The sequence below is a fragment of the Zalophus californianus genome, chromosome 13, assembly GCF_009762305.2.
Source record: "Zalophus californianus isolate mZalCal1 chromosome 13, mZalCal1.pri.v2, whole genome shotgun sequence".
Taxonomy (NCBI): domain Eukaryota; kingdom Metazoa; phylum Chordata; class Mammalia; order Carnivora; family Otariidae; genus Zalophus; species Zalophus californianus.
The window spans coordinates 53,357,832-53,374,314 of record NC_045607.1 but is presented as its reverse complement, the minus strand read 5'-3'; the positions used below and the strand labels follow the sequence as shown (position 1 = coordinate 53,374,314).

General features: G+C 42.7%; 1 protein-coding gene across 11 annotated transcripts in view; it reads left to right on the top strand.

The window, feature by feature from the left end:
• The first annotated feature begins 9,423 nt into the window (after window positions 1-9,423).
• CCDC171 (coiled-coil domain containing 171) overlaps window positions 9,424-16,483 on the top strand; it is a 316,174-nt gene continuing 309,114 nt past the window's right edge. For 4 of the 11 annotated variants that reach the window (XR_003523902.1, XM_027616885.1, XM_027616883.2 and 1 more), the window contains exon 1: window positions 9,425-9,955. Coding sequence is in view for 6 of the 11 variants with exons in the window: in XM_027616885.1 (XP_027472686.1) it covers window positions 9,878-9,955 (78 nt within the window). In the remaining 5 variants the exon portion in view is untranslated. The other 7 variants (XM_027616890.1, XM_027616888.1, XM_027616889.2 and 4 more) reach the window with 5 other exon arrangements.

Here is a 16,483-nt window from a genome sequence, read left to right as displayed (position 1 = left end):
GAATTATGTTTAGTGTTCATGTTCGTTTGTTTACATAAAAATTATTTGGAATACCACAGTATATTTGTTAATTATATTATTTAAATATGAATCTAAGGTCTTCAAGTTGACCAAAAATCTGTAAATTACAATTTATGTTAACCCATTGCATCCTTAACACATGTAGTATTATAAGAATCCGTGAGATAAAATCCTTTAAAAATATCCATTATTAGTGGGCCTTTATTACATTTAATGCAGATGAATTTGAAGACATTGTGGCTGAAAAGCGGCCTATCCCAGATGGCTGTGGAGTCAAATATATCTCTAATCGTGGCCCCTTGGACAAATGGAGGGCTTTGCACTCATGAGAACCTTGGCACTGCTCCCTCCCTATTTCATGCCCACCAATAAATTCTACTTCCTGTCAAAAAAAAATCCATTATTGCAATTTCATTGGCTAAACACAATTTTATATTTGTAATCTTAAGCCATCTGTGGAAATAATAACTTGCTGGACTCATAGAATTAACCTAGAAACTTAAAACACTTAAATCATAAGAGACTACGCCCAAATCATGTGTTTAAAAACTATATAGGGCTGGGCGCCTGGGTGGCTCAGTTGGTTAAGCGACTGCCTTTGGCTCAGGTCATGATCCTGGAGTCAGGATCGAGCCCTGCATGGGGCTCCCTGCTCAGTAGGGAGTCTGCTTCTCCCTCTGACCCTATCCCTTCTCATGCGCTCTCTCTCTCTCAAATAAATAAAATCTTTAAAAAAAAAGAAACTACATAGGGCTAATGTTTTTATTTTGTGACAAAGTCAGGAAGAAGACATAAAGGTGTTTCAAGCTAAAGTTTTATCACTGTGATATGTCTAAAGAATTGTCTCTTTTCAGTAATATTACACAGACTTTTAATAATTAGAAATAAATCTCTGTATATATAAAACTTTATTTATTTATTTATTTATTTATTTTTTAAGTAGGCTCCACACCCAGCATGCAAAATATATGCACACAAGACCCCCAACGCAGGGCTTGAACTCACGACCCTGAGATCAAGACCTGAGTAGAGATCAAGAGTTGGATGCTTAACCAACTGAGCCACCCAGGTGCCCCTAAAACATTTTTTTAAAAGATTTTATTTATTTATTTGAGAAAGTCAGAGATAGCGACAGAGAGCATGAGTGAGGAGGAGAGGGAGAAGCAGGCTCCCCGCTGAGCAGGGAGCCCGATGTGGGGCTCGATTCCAGGACCCTGGGATCATGACCTGAGCTGGAGGCGGTCACTTAACCAAATGAGCCACCCAGGCGCTCCCCCCAAAACATTTTTTTTAAAAAGAGTTTTGAGGGGCGCCTGGGTGGCTCAGTCGTTGGGCGTCTACCTTCGGCTCAGGTCGTGATCCCAGGGTCCTGGGATCGAACCCCACATCGGGCTCCCTGCTCAGCGGGGAGCCTGCTTCTCCCTCTCTTGCTACCCCTGCTTGTGTTCCCTCTCTCACTGTGTCTCTCTCTGTCAAATAAATAAATAAAATCTTTAAAAAAATAAAAAAATAAGAAGAGTTTTGAACTCTATGCCAAAAGCTCTAAGTGTCTAGGTTTTCTTTTTTTTTTTAAAGATTTTATTTATTTATTTGAGAGAGAGAGCACACGAGAGGCGGGAGGGTCAGAGAGAGAAGCAGACTCCCTGCCGAGAAGGGAGCCCGATGTGGGACTCGATCCCAGGACTCCAGGATCATGACCTGAGCCGAAGGCAGTTGCTTAACCAACTGAGCCACCCAGGCGCCCTCTAGGTTTTCTTTTTTAGGAATCAAGGCTATTGCCTAAAGTCACCTCTATCATGACTTACAATGAAGAAATTAAGGAAGAATCTTTTATAGAAAGACTTTTAAAGGTGAGTTTTGCTAGCTAGGAACTTGTTGGGATGGTTGGATTTGGGCACAAGGTGGAGGAACGTCTTGAGACAATTCTTAGTAAGAGTGCTCTTAGTCAAAATAAATAAACTGGTTGGTTCATAGCATTATCTTCCAGGAATAGGTATTTTCTGGAGCAAATAGGTGAATTATTTTTGCTTGGTGTCAGTCTTATTTAATATAGGGGCAAGAAAGCGTGCTTGGTCCTATGAGGGTGTGACATGCAGACAGGGATTACGTTGGTTTCACTTCTCACCTGTGTCCCCTCACTAAAACATAAGCTCCTTGAAAGCAGAGATTTTTGGGTATATTGCTTGCTTTTATATCCCCAGAACCTACAATATCCAGCAAAGGTTCAGTACATATTTGTTAACAAATCTTAGTTAATAAATGCAGAGAATAGCCGAGAGAAATTTGAAAAGTGAAGAGAAGATCTAGCAGTTAAAGTACAACAAAGGTACAATAATTAAAACAGTGTAATGTGGGAACATAGATCCATTGAACAGAATAGAAAATCCAGAAATCGATGTATGTGTATTTATATGTATATAGGTGTGGAAGTATAGATAGATATCTTCCAAACTTTCACTCCCCTTTAGGAGACATCTTCTCAAGTATACTTTTTAAAAAGTAAGGAATTTGTCCCACTGCTGCTTCTGAGCTGATCACTGTTTCTCTGTCGGCGAGCCCCCTCAATACTTCTGTGTTCCCTTGGGCGGCTCACAAGCTGGAACTCATTAACTGGTTAGCACGTTCCTCCTTCATCGATACTGACATCTCCACAAGGGCTTCTATAGAGAGCTAGCAGAGGGTAATAAGGGGCAGGCCCAGCTTCCCTTCATGAACTGGTTCTTTCTTCCAACAACAACTCCAGCTACAGAGTTGTTCATTTCTCCAACGGAGTCATAACATTTAAAACTATACATTACGGGTGTCTGGCGGGCTCAGTTGGTAGAGCATGCAGCTCTTGATCTTGGGGTCTTGAGCTCAAGCCCCACATTGAGCACAGAGTTTACTTTAAAAAAACAAACCTATACATTAAATGTGAGGTTTCATAAGGTTGGAGACAAAGATGCTCAATAAAGTTTTACACTCCTTCGGGGGCCAATGTAGACTCACTGTTTCCCTAACTTCTCTCTGCAGTCCTCTGGTCCACCCTCCCTTCTGCAGCAGTGCCTCCTTTTTCCTTTTGGGAAATCCTGACTTCTAACCATGGAGGCTAGTCTCACTGTGGGAGACATTTTCCTTAGAAGTATGGTTCTCTAGATTTGAGTTATTTCATCTGGGACAGTAGCTCAGAGCTTCAACAGAGAAATCTGAGGTGAGCTTTGGGAGATGAAATCCTGTCCAGAAGAGTCCCATGCAGGCTGTTAACAAATCTGGACCTCTTTCAGATCTTCCATCCAGAGATAAATGCACGTAATCGCTTTACTTTTTTGGAAGTCTATTGGGTGGGTAATTATTGGATTAGGAATATGTACATTCGTATCACTTAAGGATAAATAGCAGAGAATGTCTATATTTACAAGTAGAAGAGGAACATTTTCCTATTACATATAATTTGCAAGAACACCGATATTCGTGTTGAAGAATTACTTTACATTTTAAAGAATTTTTTTTAAGATTTTATTTATTTGGGAGAGAGAGAATGAGAGACAGAGAGCATGAGAAGGAGGAGGGTCAGAGGGAGAAGCAGACTCCCTGCCGAGCAGGGAGCCCGATGTGGGACTCGATCCCCGGACTCCAGGATCATGACCTGAGCCAAAGGCAGTCGCTTAACCAACTGAGCCACCCAGGTACCCTTTTCTACATTTAGTTGTGCAATTTGTTCCAGCAGTCTTAGGGTTGTTTTATGGGTTATTTACACTCATGTAAGTGTTATGCAGTTACATTTGTGGAAGGAGGTAAGCTTAGTTTCTCCCACTCTGCCATCTTCCCCAAAGTCTTCATGGCAAGGTTATGAATTAAATTCTTAGGCCTGGCAAATTCTCTGCTCTAATTTCTTTTTTTTTTATTTTTTATTGTTATGTTAATCACCATATATTACATGATTAGTTTTTGATGTAGTGTTCCATGATTCATTGTTTGTGCATAACACCCAGTGCTCTATGCAGAATGTGCCCTCTTTAATACCCATCACCAGGCTAACCCATCCCCCTACCCTCCTCCCCTCTAGAACCCTCAGTTTGTTTTTCAGAGTCCATCATCTCTCATGGTTCGTCTCCCCCTCTGACTTACTCCCCTTCATTCTTCCTCTCCTGCTATCTTCTTCTTTTTCTTTTTTCTTAAAATATGTTGCGTTATTTGTTTCAGAAGTACAGTTCTGTGATTCAACAGTCTTGCACAATTCACAGCGCTCACCGTAGCACATACCCTCCCCAATGTCTATCACCCAGCCACCCCATCCCTCCCAACCACTCTGCTCTAATTTCTGAGGGCAGTGGTGTAATAGTGGTTTCACGCTTCCCGGGACACAAGATAAAAATGGCACTTCTAGATGTTACTGAACTTCATTAATGATCAGATAAATGCAAGAACATTAGAACATTGAGGTGTCAGGACACCTGGGTGGCTCAGTCAGTTGGGCCTCTGCCTTTGGCTCAGGTCATGATTCCAGGGTCCTGGGATCAAGTTCTGCTTCCGGCTCCTTGCTTAGCGGGGAGTCTGCTTCTCCCTCTGCCCCTCCCCGCCACTTGTGCGCCCTATCTCTTGCGCTCTCTCTCTTTCTCTCTGACAAATAAATAAATAAAATCTTAAAAAAAAAAAAGAACAACGAGGTGTCACCTTTTGCCTACCAGATTGAAAAATTTTCAATATTGCAAAAATATCCAGTGCTGGCAAGGGCAGAGGAAAGCAGACATTCTCTCACAATGTTGTTATTTCTTTAAATTGATACACTCTTCCTAGAAGGTAACCTGGTACTCTGTATAAAAAGTTTAAATATGCTGTCAAATGTTGACTCCTAAAAAGCTCATCATAGATAAAAGCTGTTGCTGAAGCAAAGTTAAGTTTACTAAATTTGCTGCAGTAAGGGCGAATACCCCTTGACTGAGCCTTAGTGGTATCTCAAAAGGGAAAATTAGGGCCAGTTATTTTTAGGATTTTAACGCTTGGGCTGAATAACTGTGGGGAAGGAAGCAAGTCAGGGAAATGATTGGAATTGAGCAGAGTTTATGATACAATAGCCTTAGCTGGTGGGCATAGCAGGGCAACGGTCTTGACACCTTTTTTAAGTAAACTGTTAGTCTTCATGAGCAATCTATTTAACAAATTCTGTTTTATCTTCCAGGAACAAGTATTAACTGGAGCAAGCAACCAAGTTATTTTTGCTTGGTTTCAGAATTGTTTAACATAAGTCCAGGAAAGTATGTCTAGTGTTTAGTCCCAGTATTATTCAACATAGGGACAGATAATTATATTGTTTTCAGTTTCAAAGCTTATTCTTTTCTGGTCACCTGGCTGCCTCAGTTGGAAGAACATATGACTCTCAGGGTCATGAGTTTGAGCCCCATATTGGGTGCTGATTATTACTTAAAAAATAAACTTAAAAATAAAAGCTTATTCTTTTACCTAGCAATTTCTATTCTAGGAATTTATAATATGTCTTTATTTTCTTTTATTTTTTAAAAGGTTTTATTTATTTATTTGACAGAGAGAGAGAGAGAGCGAGCACAAGCAGGGGGAGTAGCAGAGGGAGAGGGAGAAGCAGGCTTCCCGCTGAGAAGGGAGCCCCGATGCGGGGCCTGATGCGAGGCCCGATCCCAGGACCCTGGGATCATGACCTGAGCCAAAGGCAGACGCTTAACGACTGAGCCACCCAGGTGCCCCTATAATATGACTTTAAAAGACAAATACGCAAAGTATTATCTACAGAGACAGTTTTTTTTTTAAGAAAAGGAGCAAGTCAGAAACAACCTAGATGACTAGATAAGTAAATTACGGGCATTCACAAAATAGATTACAATGCAGCTATTAAAAATGTATCTTTGGGGCATCTGGGTAACTCAGTCAGTTAAGCATCTGACTCTTGATTTCAGCTCAGGTCATGATCTCAGGCTTGTGAGATAGAGCCCTGAGTTGGGCTCTGTCCTGGGCATGGAGACTGTTTAAGATTCTCTCCCTCCCTCTGTGCTCCACCATCCCCACACCCCACAACCCCCAGACTCACGCTCTCACTCTCTCTCTCTAAAAAAAAAGAGGAGAAGACAGGCACAGACAAGAATAGGGGCACTTGATTCATGGGGGAGAGGGGAGGGGGTTAAGTCTGGGTTTTATGCAGTAAGGACTGAAGAGCCATTAAAAGAATTGATTGATAGGGTAACATAATCTGAGTTACTCTGAGTTATGATGTGAAAATTACATATATATGTATATAAAGCTCTCATTTTCCTCCAATGGACTTTTGTTCAAAACAACTCCTTCCAATATTCTCCTTTCCTCTCCTTTTGGTCTCTGGACTTACCTATGGTTCAACATAGCTGGCATGTCCCAAATTGCAATTCCTCTGCTATTTCTGAATAAATTCATTTGCTGCTTGATAACCTTTGTTGTTTAATTTTTAAGGTCGACAATGCTTTAGAAGGATCATCCATTACAGCACACAGAATGGGGATTGAAGCAGCAAAGGACCAGAGCCTCTGAGAGCAGCAATTATGGCAAGGCCTTGCAGTTCTAAGAATTGATACCAAAGCAGCATAATAATCAAGCACCTGGTGTTTGAACCTTCTGAGGGAGGTTACTGAAGGGTCAAAAGGATGTGCCTCATCTGGCGATTAAAAAACCCTGAGGCTCACATGGATAAAATCAGCTCCTAACACTCCCCTAGTGTCAGAAAGGTACACATGTACCCTTAGGCCTACTTTTGATTTTGATTTTCTATTTTTTGATCTTTTCCGCTCATATTTGCCAGCTTAACAATGCCCTAGATGTTTAGTTGTCAACTTATAAAAATGTTGAGAATTTGCGCAGAAAGGGGAGGAGGGTGACTTGCATCAGGCCACGGAGCAGGTTCTGATCACAAGTGTCTGGATACAAAGCAGTAAAGAAACAAATCATCAAGATGTTTAATAGTAGGTGTAGAAACAGGACAGGAGAGTTGAAAAAAGTAAGTAGGACTTAGTGATTCTTAGATGTAGGAATTGAAAGCTTGAGAGAGAAGAAAGATTCTCTGAGGTTTTTTTTTTTTTTTTTCATCTGGGTGTCTGAGATTAGTTTTATAAATTGGTGGAGGAGCAGTTGGGGGACTCCCGTTTAAGAAGTTAAGAAAGATAATGTTTAGATATGTTGAATTCAGTATTACCACACATTAAAGTGATACTGTTCAAATGAGAGGTAAAAATTCACCACCACAGCAGAGTTTATGATATTATGATGTCATGTGGACCCAGGGATGGATGACATCGCCTAGAAAGTTTATGTGGTAACATGTGAAAGTTGAGGACAGAAACTGAGAAAATATTACGTTGAGGGGCAAGAAGGGGTAACAGTTCCTGAGCAGCAAGCAATAAAAAGGTCGGCGAGTTGGAGAAACCAAGAGTCTTACCAATGCTGTCGAGAAATCTGAGGATCAAAGTGTCAATGAACTCAAGGGGAGTGGGATTTAGTAATGAGATCATTATTGATTTTGGAAGCTGTTTTGGTGGACTGCAGGGGATGAATTGAATAACATGTTGAAAGTAAAAAGAATGAAGTGAGTATTGTGACTTTTAAGGCTAAAAGGGAAGTGAAGAAGAGAACGTCTTTATGTGCAGCTTTTTGTAAGTAGCAGTAGACTTTTAAGCAATCCAACAGCAGAAAATGAACCTTGTAACTATTAGAAAAACAGAAAACCTCCAAATATTTTAGATTTATTGTGTAATTATTATAACTTCTCTGCTCAACACCCGTCGTTAGCTTCATTGCTTGATGAACTAAGTACAGTAGTCCTCCCTTGCCTGTGGGGGATATGTTCCAAGACCCCCAGTGAGGCCTGAGACTGGGGGTAGTACCAAGTCCTATACACATGATCTTTTTTCCTATGCGTAGACACCTATGATAAAGTTACATTTATAAGAGATTAACAATAACAATACAATAGAAAATTATAATAATATATTGTAATAAAAGTTATGTGAATGTGGTATCTCTCTCCAAAAATATTTATTGTACTGTACTCTTTAGACAGTAAAATGCAAACATGATTACGTGAAGTGAGGTGAATGACGTAGGCATTATGACACAGAGTTAGGCTACTATTGATCTTCTGAGTATGTCAGAGGGAGGATGATCTGCTTTCTGACCTTGGTTGACTGCAGGTAATGGAAGCCATGGAATGAGAAACCATGCATAACGGGAGGACTACCCTATGACCTAGAAGGTCCCTGTTATCTGGGGTCTGCCTATTTCTCCAGCCTGCTATCTTACTCTCCACACTCTCCCACTCCCAAGACTGCACACAGACCTTCCAGTTTTCCCAGCGCCTCATGATGTTTCCTGCGCTGGTGTGCGTAGGTTTCAGGTCTTCCAGTTCCTTCTCAGATTGCTGAATCCATAACCATCTTCCCTGAGTAAGTTCATAGTTCTCCATTAAAGCCTTTGGGGGTCCTCATGGTTGTTATTAACATTTGCCTCTTCTGATTTCCACTGTACCTATATTAAATAACCTGTATTTCTATCACCTAGCTCCAGATTGGGTATATAGTCTGTATTCAGTAAATATCGAATGAACAAATAGATGAAGTTTGCAAGCTTTCATATGGCACCTATTCTTCATTTAAAAAAGTGTGCAGTATAGTACATATGCCATTTATTCTTGCCCTACATATTCAGTTTTGTGATTTTTTTTAAAACGTAAGAAATTTTCTAAGTATTTAAAACTTGTAAAGAAAAAAAAAGACCTAATCTCATTAGTCTGCTGTAATTTTCCACTGCATTTCTAAATGTTAGAATGGGCTCTTTTTTCCTTTCCATAAACTCTTTCCTTTGAAGCAATTATCCTCTTTCTGGCAAAATTATTAGGAAGCGGGATGGCTTTCCTTTTTTTTAACCTGTGACAACTCATACCAATTAAAGTTGCAGTGTTACAGGAATCAGGGAGGTTTTAATCTCAATTTATATTTGCATTTATGACCGTTGGCTCTCCCCAGGGAGACGGAAAAGACGGCCCCTACACCTGGTTTCAGGTTGATTACAATCAACGTGGGACAATTTAGCATAAAAGGTTCATTTTGTATCAAACACCTTTTTGAAGGGAGGAGGTGGAGGTGGAGGTGGTGAAGATAAAATCCTTCATCAAAATCCCGCCAATTTGCACTGTTCTTTGGGGAACAGATTTTCAAATGCCAAGGAACAAAAGAGCGTTTGGTTTTCCAGTCTCCCTGGGGCGGCAGCGGATTGTGAAGCAGCTACCGGAAGAAACCAAAGTATAAATTATCAACTAGAGGAAGGCGTGTGTGCGCGTGTGTGCGCTCGGGGGCCTGGAGGAGGCTAGGAAAGAGATGGAGCACATGCTAAGGCTCCAAGGACTTTTTTGCGAGGTACCTCGTTATGTAATATTCATAATGAACGGCGCTGCAACAGTATCAGCGCGCTGACCCGCGCTTTCTCCGCACTGTTTACAACCTCAAGCTGGGATACAATGCGGATGGGAGGAGGGGACAAGAAGCGTCTTGCAGGCGAGAGCGGGCTACACAGCGGGAAACGAGCCACTTGCGCAGAAGCCGAGCCCACAGAATTTACCCGTGGCTCTGGCACCAGGCCACAGGCCCCGAGGGGGCTACACTGGCTTTAGGATCGGCAGTTTAATGCACAGTCGGGGATCCAGCCTCTTAAGAGTTTTGTTCAGTAGGCGCGGAAAAGGGGTTAGGGTTTAGAAAACGGCATTGTCTGGCGGCTCCGGGGATTCTGAGACCGCGACCGGGAGACCTCACGCTGAGAACAGCACATTGGAGCGTGGGCCGGGGCGTTTTCGTGCGGGAGGGGCGCGCGCGCCGCTCCTCAGCAACGGCGCATGCGCCTGCTCGCCTTCCCGCACGGCCGCACAACTTCGCGGGCCCTCCTCTTCCAATCGGAGCGCCGGATTCTCCGAGTGCGTATCCTGGAGCTGCGGGCAGCGGGAGGCGGGAGGCGGGAGGAAAGGGGCCGGCTGGGCGGGGCCGGGACGCCTGCGAAAGTCTGCGAAGGTCTGTGAGCGCTGCCTAGTCTCCGGAAGTGGCCGTTGTAAACCGCGTCTCCCCAGGGCTTTTCCCCTCCTGTCCCCCTATGCTATGCGTTCCCCTCCCCGGGTCCTAGAGTCCGTCGGGTTCCAACAGTTTTTGCTCTGACCCCGGCGATCTGCCCAGGCCTCTTTGTACCATTGAGATCTGGAGCTGCCCCTGGGGTCTTGGGTGTGCGGTCTGGACCACGGGAGCCCCCTGAGGTAACCACGGGATGTGGGGGCTTCGAGGCGAACGACTTGGGCGGGGAGGTGTTGAGGAAGGTATGGGTGGCAGCAGTGAGAGTTATGGGGAACCCCGAGTTAGTTCGTGGTTGTCCTGGGGCTGTTGGTGTCGTTTGTGGGGACGCGCCTCCAGCTCCCTGGGCTGGGCCTCTCCGCCCATCTGGGGGAAGATCTCCTTGGAGCATCCTAACTCGAGACCGCTGCAGCAGCACCCAGAGGACTGAGTAGGGACCAGAGGGCAGGACCCAGAGGGCCTGGACTTGGAACTTTCCAGGTTTACAACTCCGGACTGCCGGGCTTTTCACCTCCAAGAATCACTAAACTCTTCGAGGACAAGGACCACGTCTTTTTCATCCTTTAAAAAAATGCCAGCCACACACTAGACACTCTTATCAATGTTTGATAAATGAAAGAATGAGTTGTGGTAGGCTATCATCTGTAGTTTCTACTGCTCACCCTCCAGGACTATTAAGAGACATAGAAAATACGGCTGTTTTTCAAGGCTGTAAATTTTCTGCAGAAGTAGAGCCTCCTTTTGACTATTCTTTACTCCGTCATGATATTTACCCTAGGCAAATGCATATTTTTTCGTTTTAAGGAGATCTCCAATGATTCTGTGTAAGTTTACTTGAGAAGCAATTTCAGTTGGTGTCCAACTCTTTCAAATACAAAACACATGGATGTTTTGTATAGTTCACATAATTTTGGAGAGGAGACCCTACCTGTTTTATTGAACAGTTAGTGCCTGGTAACAACAAAACAATGGTAGGGCAGAAACTAACAATGGTTTCCCATGAAATGAAGAAGAAACAAAGACAGTGCAACCTGCTAAAAGGAAAGAGGGGAGTAGTTTTAGTCTGGAGCTTGAAGTTTTATTAGCTGAGTGACCTCAAGCAAATCACCTAAGCTCACTAGACATTACGTTCCTTATCTGTCAGATAAGGAGGATGGACTTGGTCTTTATTTTATTTTTTAAAGATTTTATTTATTTATTTGACAGAGAGGTAGTGAGAGAGGGAACACAAGCAGGGGGAGTGGGAGAGGGAGAAGCAGGCTTCCCGAGGAGCAGGGAGCCCGATGTGGGGCTTGATCCCAGGACCCTGGGATCATGACTTGAGCTGAAGGCAGATGCTTAATGACTGAGCCACCCAGGTGCCCCAGGACTTGGTCTTTAAAGTCCTATTTAATTCTAAAATTCTTTGTCTCAGCCCCCTTGTCATGGTTTTTATTTTTTTAAGATTTTATTTTATTTTATTTGAGAGAGAATGAGCAGTGGGGAGGGCAGAGGGGGAGAGAGAGAGAGAGAAGCAGAACCTTCACAGAGCAAGGAGCCCGATGTGGGGCTCCATCCCAGGACCCAGGGATCATGACCCGAGTCGAAGGCAGACACCTAACTGTCTGAGCCACCCAGGTGCCCCATCATGGTCTTATTTTGATGAAAGAACCGGACATCCTCTTTAAAGGTGAAATATATAAGTCTGCAGTAAGAGTCTCCCAACACAGATGTAGTTATTATTGAAGTTAGCATGTGTTATGAAAGAGGATGGATTTAGAAGTCCGCCAGATGTGAGTTTGAATTCTAACCCTCCCACTGAATATCTTTTTTTTTTTTTTAAAGATTTTATTTATTTATTTTAGAGGAGGGGGAGCAGAGGGGGAGGGGGAAAATCTCAAGCAGACTGGGGCTGAGTGCTGAGCCCCAAATTGGGGCTTGATCTCAAGGCCCTGAGATAATGACCTGAGCTGAAACCAAGAGTGTCCCTTAACCAACTGAGCCACCCGGGGGTCCCTCCCACTGAATAGCTTTATACAAGTTACTCATCCTCTCCAAGCATCAGTGTTCTCATCTGTGAAATATGTATGATCATCTTACAGGGCTATAGGGAGGATTCAATGAGATCAGGTACGGTTAGCCTAGTATCTGCACATAGTAAGTGCTCAATAATAGTGGTTTTTGTCTTTTCATCCCCACCCCTGCCCTCACCCCTCCCTTTTCCCCTGATCTGTACAGACACACTGAGAGATGAATACATTCTGCATGACCCACTGAAGGACTCAGCTGTGAGGTAGGAAACTTTGTACCAGCAGTGGCTCTGAAATCTAAAGTAGAATTGTCTTTCTGGCTGGTACTTACTCTTAGGATGTCTAGATCATCGATCCCTTGGCCTCAATTACCTATATTTGGCCCTATGTCTAAAAAACTTCTTATTGAAGAATGATATATATAACATCCCCTCATCTATTTTAGTAGGAATGGTGAGAATAGTCCAACTCCACTACCAAGAGAAGATTAGTCTATTAATAGATTAACATAAAAAGCTGATCTAAACTTTGCGTTTATCCATCACTGCTACAGGGTGGCCTGGTTTGGGCCCAAGCCTGTGGAAGTGCCATTTGGATTGAGAATCTACTGGAGGTCCAAGTTATCTTTCATTAAGAAGACCCTGCCTTGTAGTTAGTTTGGATGGGGTAGGGGTGTGGGGAAGAAGGAGCTGTGTTTGAAAACTCTGCAGTTGGGAGAAGTGCTTTTCTGATTAACAAGGTCTCACAAGGTCTCAATGCTCTCTGGCTGGGGGAGAACCATGTCTTGAAGGCCAATAGCAAGACACATAGAACTGTGGAGTCCGGTAATTTGGGCTTGAATCCAGATTCTGTGACTTACTAGAGATGAGACTTTGGACAGGTGATTGAATGAATATCTTTAAGCCCCAGTTTCCTTAGGTATAAAGTAGGGACATTAACAGTATCTTCCCCTTGGGGTTGGTGTAGAGTGACAGTGTAGAGATAGAGAAAGTTCTTAGCACACTGGAGAAGGGGTGTTTGTCACAGTTGGCATGATGACAGTAGGGGTGGCTTTGAGGTATTGGATATTTTGTTTATAGATAATGATGTATTGAGTGTTTTCAAATGGAAAGCGTTATTTACAGAGTTAGATACATGTTGGAGAAAGGCTGATGTTGATTACGTCTCAAGGAATTTGTAATTACTTGTACAGATTAGCTAAACTCTTGTGGTTTCTTTTTCTTTCTTTCTTTTTTTTTTTTTTAAAGATTTTATTTATTTATTTGACACAGAGAGAGCACAAGCAGGGGGAACGGCAGGCAGAGGGAGAAGCAGACTCCCCGCTGAGCAGGGAGCCCAATGCGGGACTCGATTCCAGGACCCTGGGATCGTGACCTGAGCTGAAGGCAGACACTTAAGCAACTGAGCCACCCAGGCACCCACTCTTGTGGAGTTTTGTAGGGAAGTTTCAAGTAAAGCTTGGAACATACATTGTGTGAGGAACCTATAATTCTTTGACCTAGGTCCCTATGTCACTGACATTTCCATTACTGTACCTACTAGTTTCCTCATCATTCATTACCTCTTCAGTCTGGTGTATGAAAAGGGAGCTTTTGCTACATGGTCTCTGCCATGTTCACTAGGCTAGATCTCCAGTCATAGTTTAAATTCAGCCACAGATCTGACTTTGGCTCTTCATTGATGTAGTCTTCCTAAAACAAACAGAGGTAGGCTCTTGAACCCTAGTGTCCTCAGGAGCTGATAACAGAGACAGAGAAGAAGAAAATAAGATTTTAGATAGGATTTTTTTTTTGGATGATGAATTTGAAAAATTGAGATATAACTCACCTATCAAAATGTACAGTTTTAAAGTGTACAATTCAGTGGTTTTTAGTATATTCACTGTGGTCCACAGCAATCACCGCTATCTAATTCCACAACATTTCCATCACTCCCAAAAAGAAACGTCGTACTTATTAGCAGTCAGACCCAATTCCCCGTCTCTCTACCCTCTGGCAACCACAAATCTACTTTCTATTTCTATGTGTTTGCTCGTTCTATACATTTCATATACATGGAGTCCTAGGAGCCTTTTGTGTCTGGCTTCTTTCACTTAGCATACTGTTATCAAGGTTTACCCATGTGGGGGCATGTATCATTACTTCTTTCCTTTTAATGGTTGAATATATTTTTCATATTTTATTTATCCATGGGTCAGTTAATGGACATTTGGATTTTTTTTTTTTTTTTTTTTTACCCTTTGGCTATAATGAACATTTGTGTGCAAGTTTTTGTTAAAGTCCAGTAATTCCCTTAGAATGTGTCTTGGTATTCAATACTCTTGGATATACATTTTGCTTTTCAAAATGTACATTAAAATCTTTCTGTTACTTCAGGAAAGTTTTCCTGGACTACAGTTTTTAGTGTTTTATTCCCTCGCTTTTGTCTTCTTATTCAGGGACTCCTGTTATCTGCACATTGGTTGTTTTTTTGCCTGTTTTCAGTATTTTGTCACTTTCTCTTGAATCTTTTTGATCGCTTCCTTCATTGTTTTTTACCCAGAAAATTTTCCTCTTTTTATTTCCTATGTCCTTTCAGGCATTTTCTGTCATGTGTATTTCCTTCGTGTCCCCTCTTAGTCTTCATCATTGAAATGATTTACTCTCTTTTTACCTGTGTTAACTTTGTATAGGATTTGACCACTAGTTTTCTGTTGCTTATTTTTTTTTTTAAAGATTTATTTATTCATCTGAGAGAGCGAGAATGAGAGAGAGTACATGAGAGAGGGGAGGGTCAGAGGGAGAAGCAGGCTCCCCGCCGAGCAGGGAGCCCAATGTGGGGCTCGATCCCGGAACTCCGGGATCATGACCTGAGCCGAAGGCAGTCGCTTAACCAACTGAGCCACCGAGGCGCCCCTTCTGTTGCTTATTTTTATGGAAGATTAGTTTACTTGCACTTTGAGATTGGGGCAAGCTTCAGGAAAGCTTTTCTGACTTCATGGAACTCTGTCTTGTGGTGTTTTTGTGAGTGTTAAAAAACTATGGTGGCTTGTTTCTGGGATTTCCCGGCTCTGTCTCCTACAGTTTGGTCTGGGCCTTTGCTTTTCTTTGTCTTTGTTTCCCCTATCCTGCTCAGTTTTGATTCCATTCCTTGCGGTTTCTCTTTAGTGTGTGCCTTTGTCCAGGAAGGGGACCCTGGCAGGTCAGTTCCAAGGGTTCATAGGCTGAACCGTACCAACCCTTTCAAGACTTTCTTACCATATGCCTGTATCTCATGCCGACTTGTGGAACGGGCAGACTCCTCCCAGTTTTATCTGCTGTTCCCAGATTGGCGTGCCGTGCTCCCCATTGAATATCTGCTGGCTCTTTTTGGTGTTCTTTCAGATGTAGACTTATTTCCTTCTGCTTTCTCCTCCTTACATACTTCTACTGCTCCCATGTAGGTTTTGTGGCTGTTGGTGGTTTGCCCTTATTCATTTGTATTTTGTAGCTTTTTGTTGTAAGTGTAAATGTAAATTAGATTTTCTAGTTTCTGTAATTACCTTAGAGTTTTTACAATGTCCCTCATTTAAATTAATAAATCATAGAAAAACAACTTTATGAAAGACACATGCAGGCAGAGGGCTGAGGTGAGAACTCATTTTTGTATCTTTCTTGTCCCTCAACTTCTTTTCTTTTTAACCCTACAAGAGTATTTTCAAATGTCTTATCCATATGAGTTTTTATAAAGTTTATTTTTTTTAGTAATCTCTATACCCAATGTGGGGCTCAAACTCACGACCCTGAGATCAAGAGTTGCATGCTCTTCAGACTGAGCCAGCCAGACGCCCTCCATATTAGTTTTCTATTGGTGTGTAGCAAGTTACCACACACTCAGTGCCTTAAAACAGCACCCATTTATTATCTCTTAGGAATCTGGGCACAGCTTAGGTGGGTCCTCTGTTTAGAATTTCACTGGGCTGCAGTCAAGGTGCTGGCTGGGCTGTATTCTTTCTTTTTTTTCTTTTTTTAAATTTTTAAATTTTAAGATTTTATTTATTTGAGAGAGAGAGAATGAGAGACAGAGAGCATGAGAGGGAGGAGGGTCAGAGGGAGAAGCGGACTCCCCGCTGAGCAGGGAGCCTGATGTGGGACTTGATCCCGGGACTCCGGGATCATGACCTGAGCTGAAGGCAGTCACTTAACCAGCTGAGCCACCCAGGCGCCCTGGGCTGTACTCTCATCTGGAGGTTTGACTGGAAAGAATCCACTTCTGAGCTCATTTAGATTGTTGGCAGAATTTATGTCCTATTGGCATCTGTATGACTGAGGCATCTAGCTTTTTACTGGCTATGGGGTGGAGGCTGCATGCTGTTCCGGTTATGTAGCCCTCTCTGTAGGCAGTTCACAGCATGGC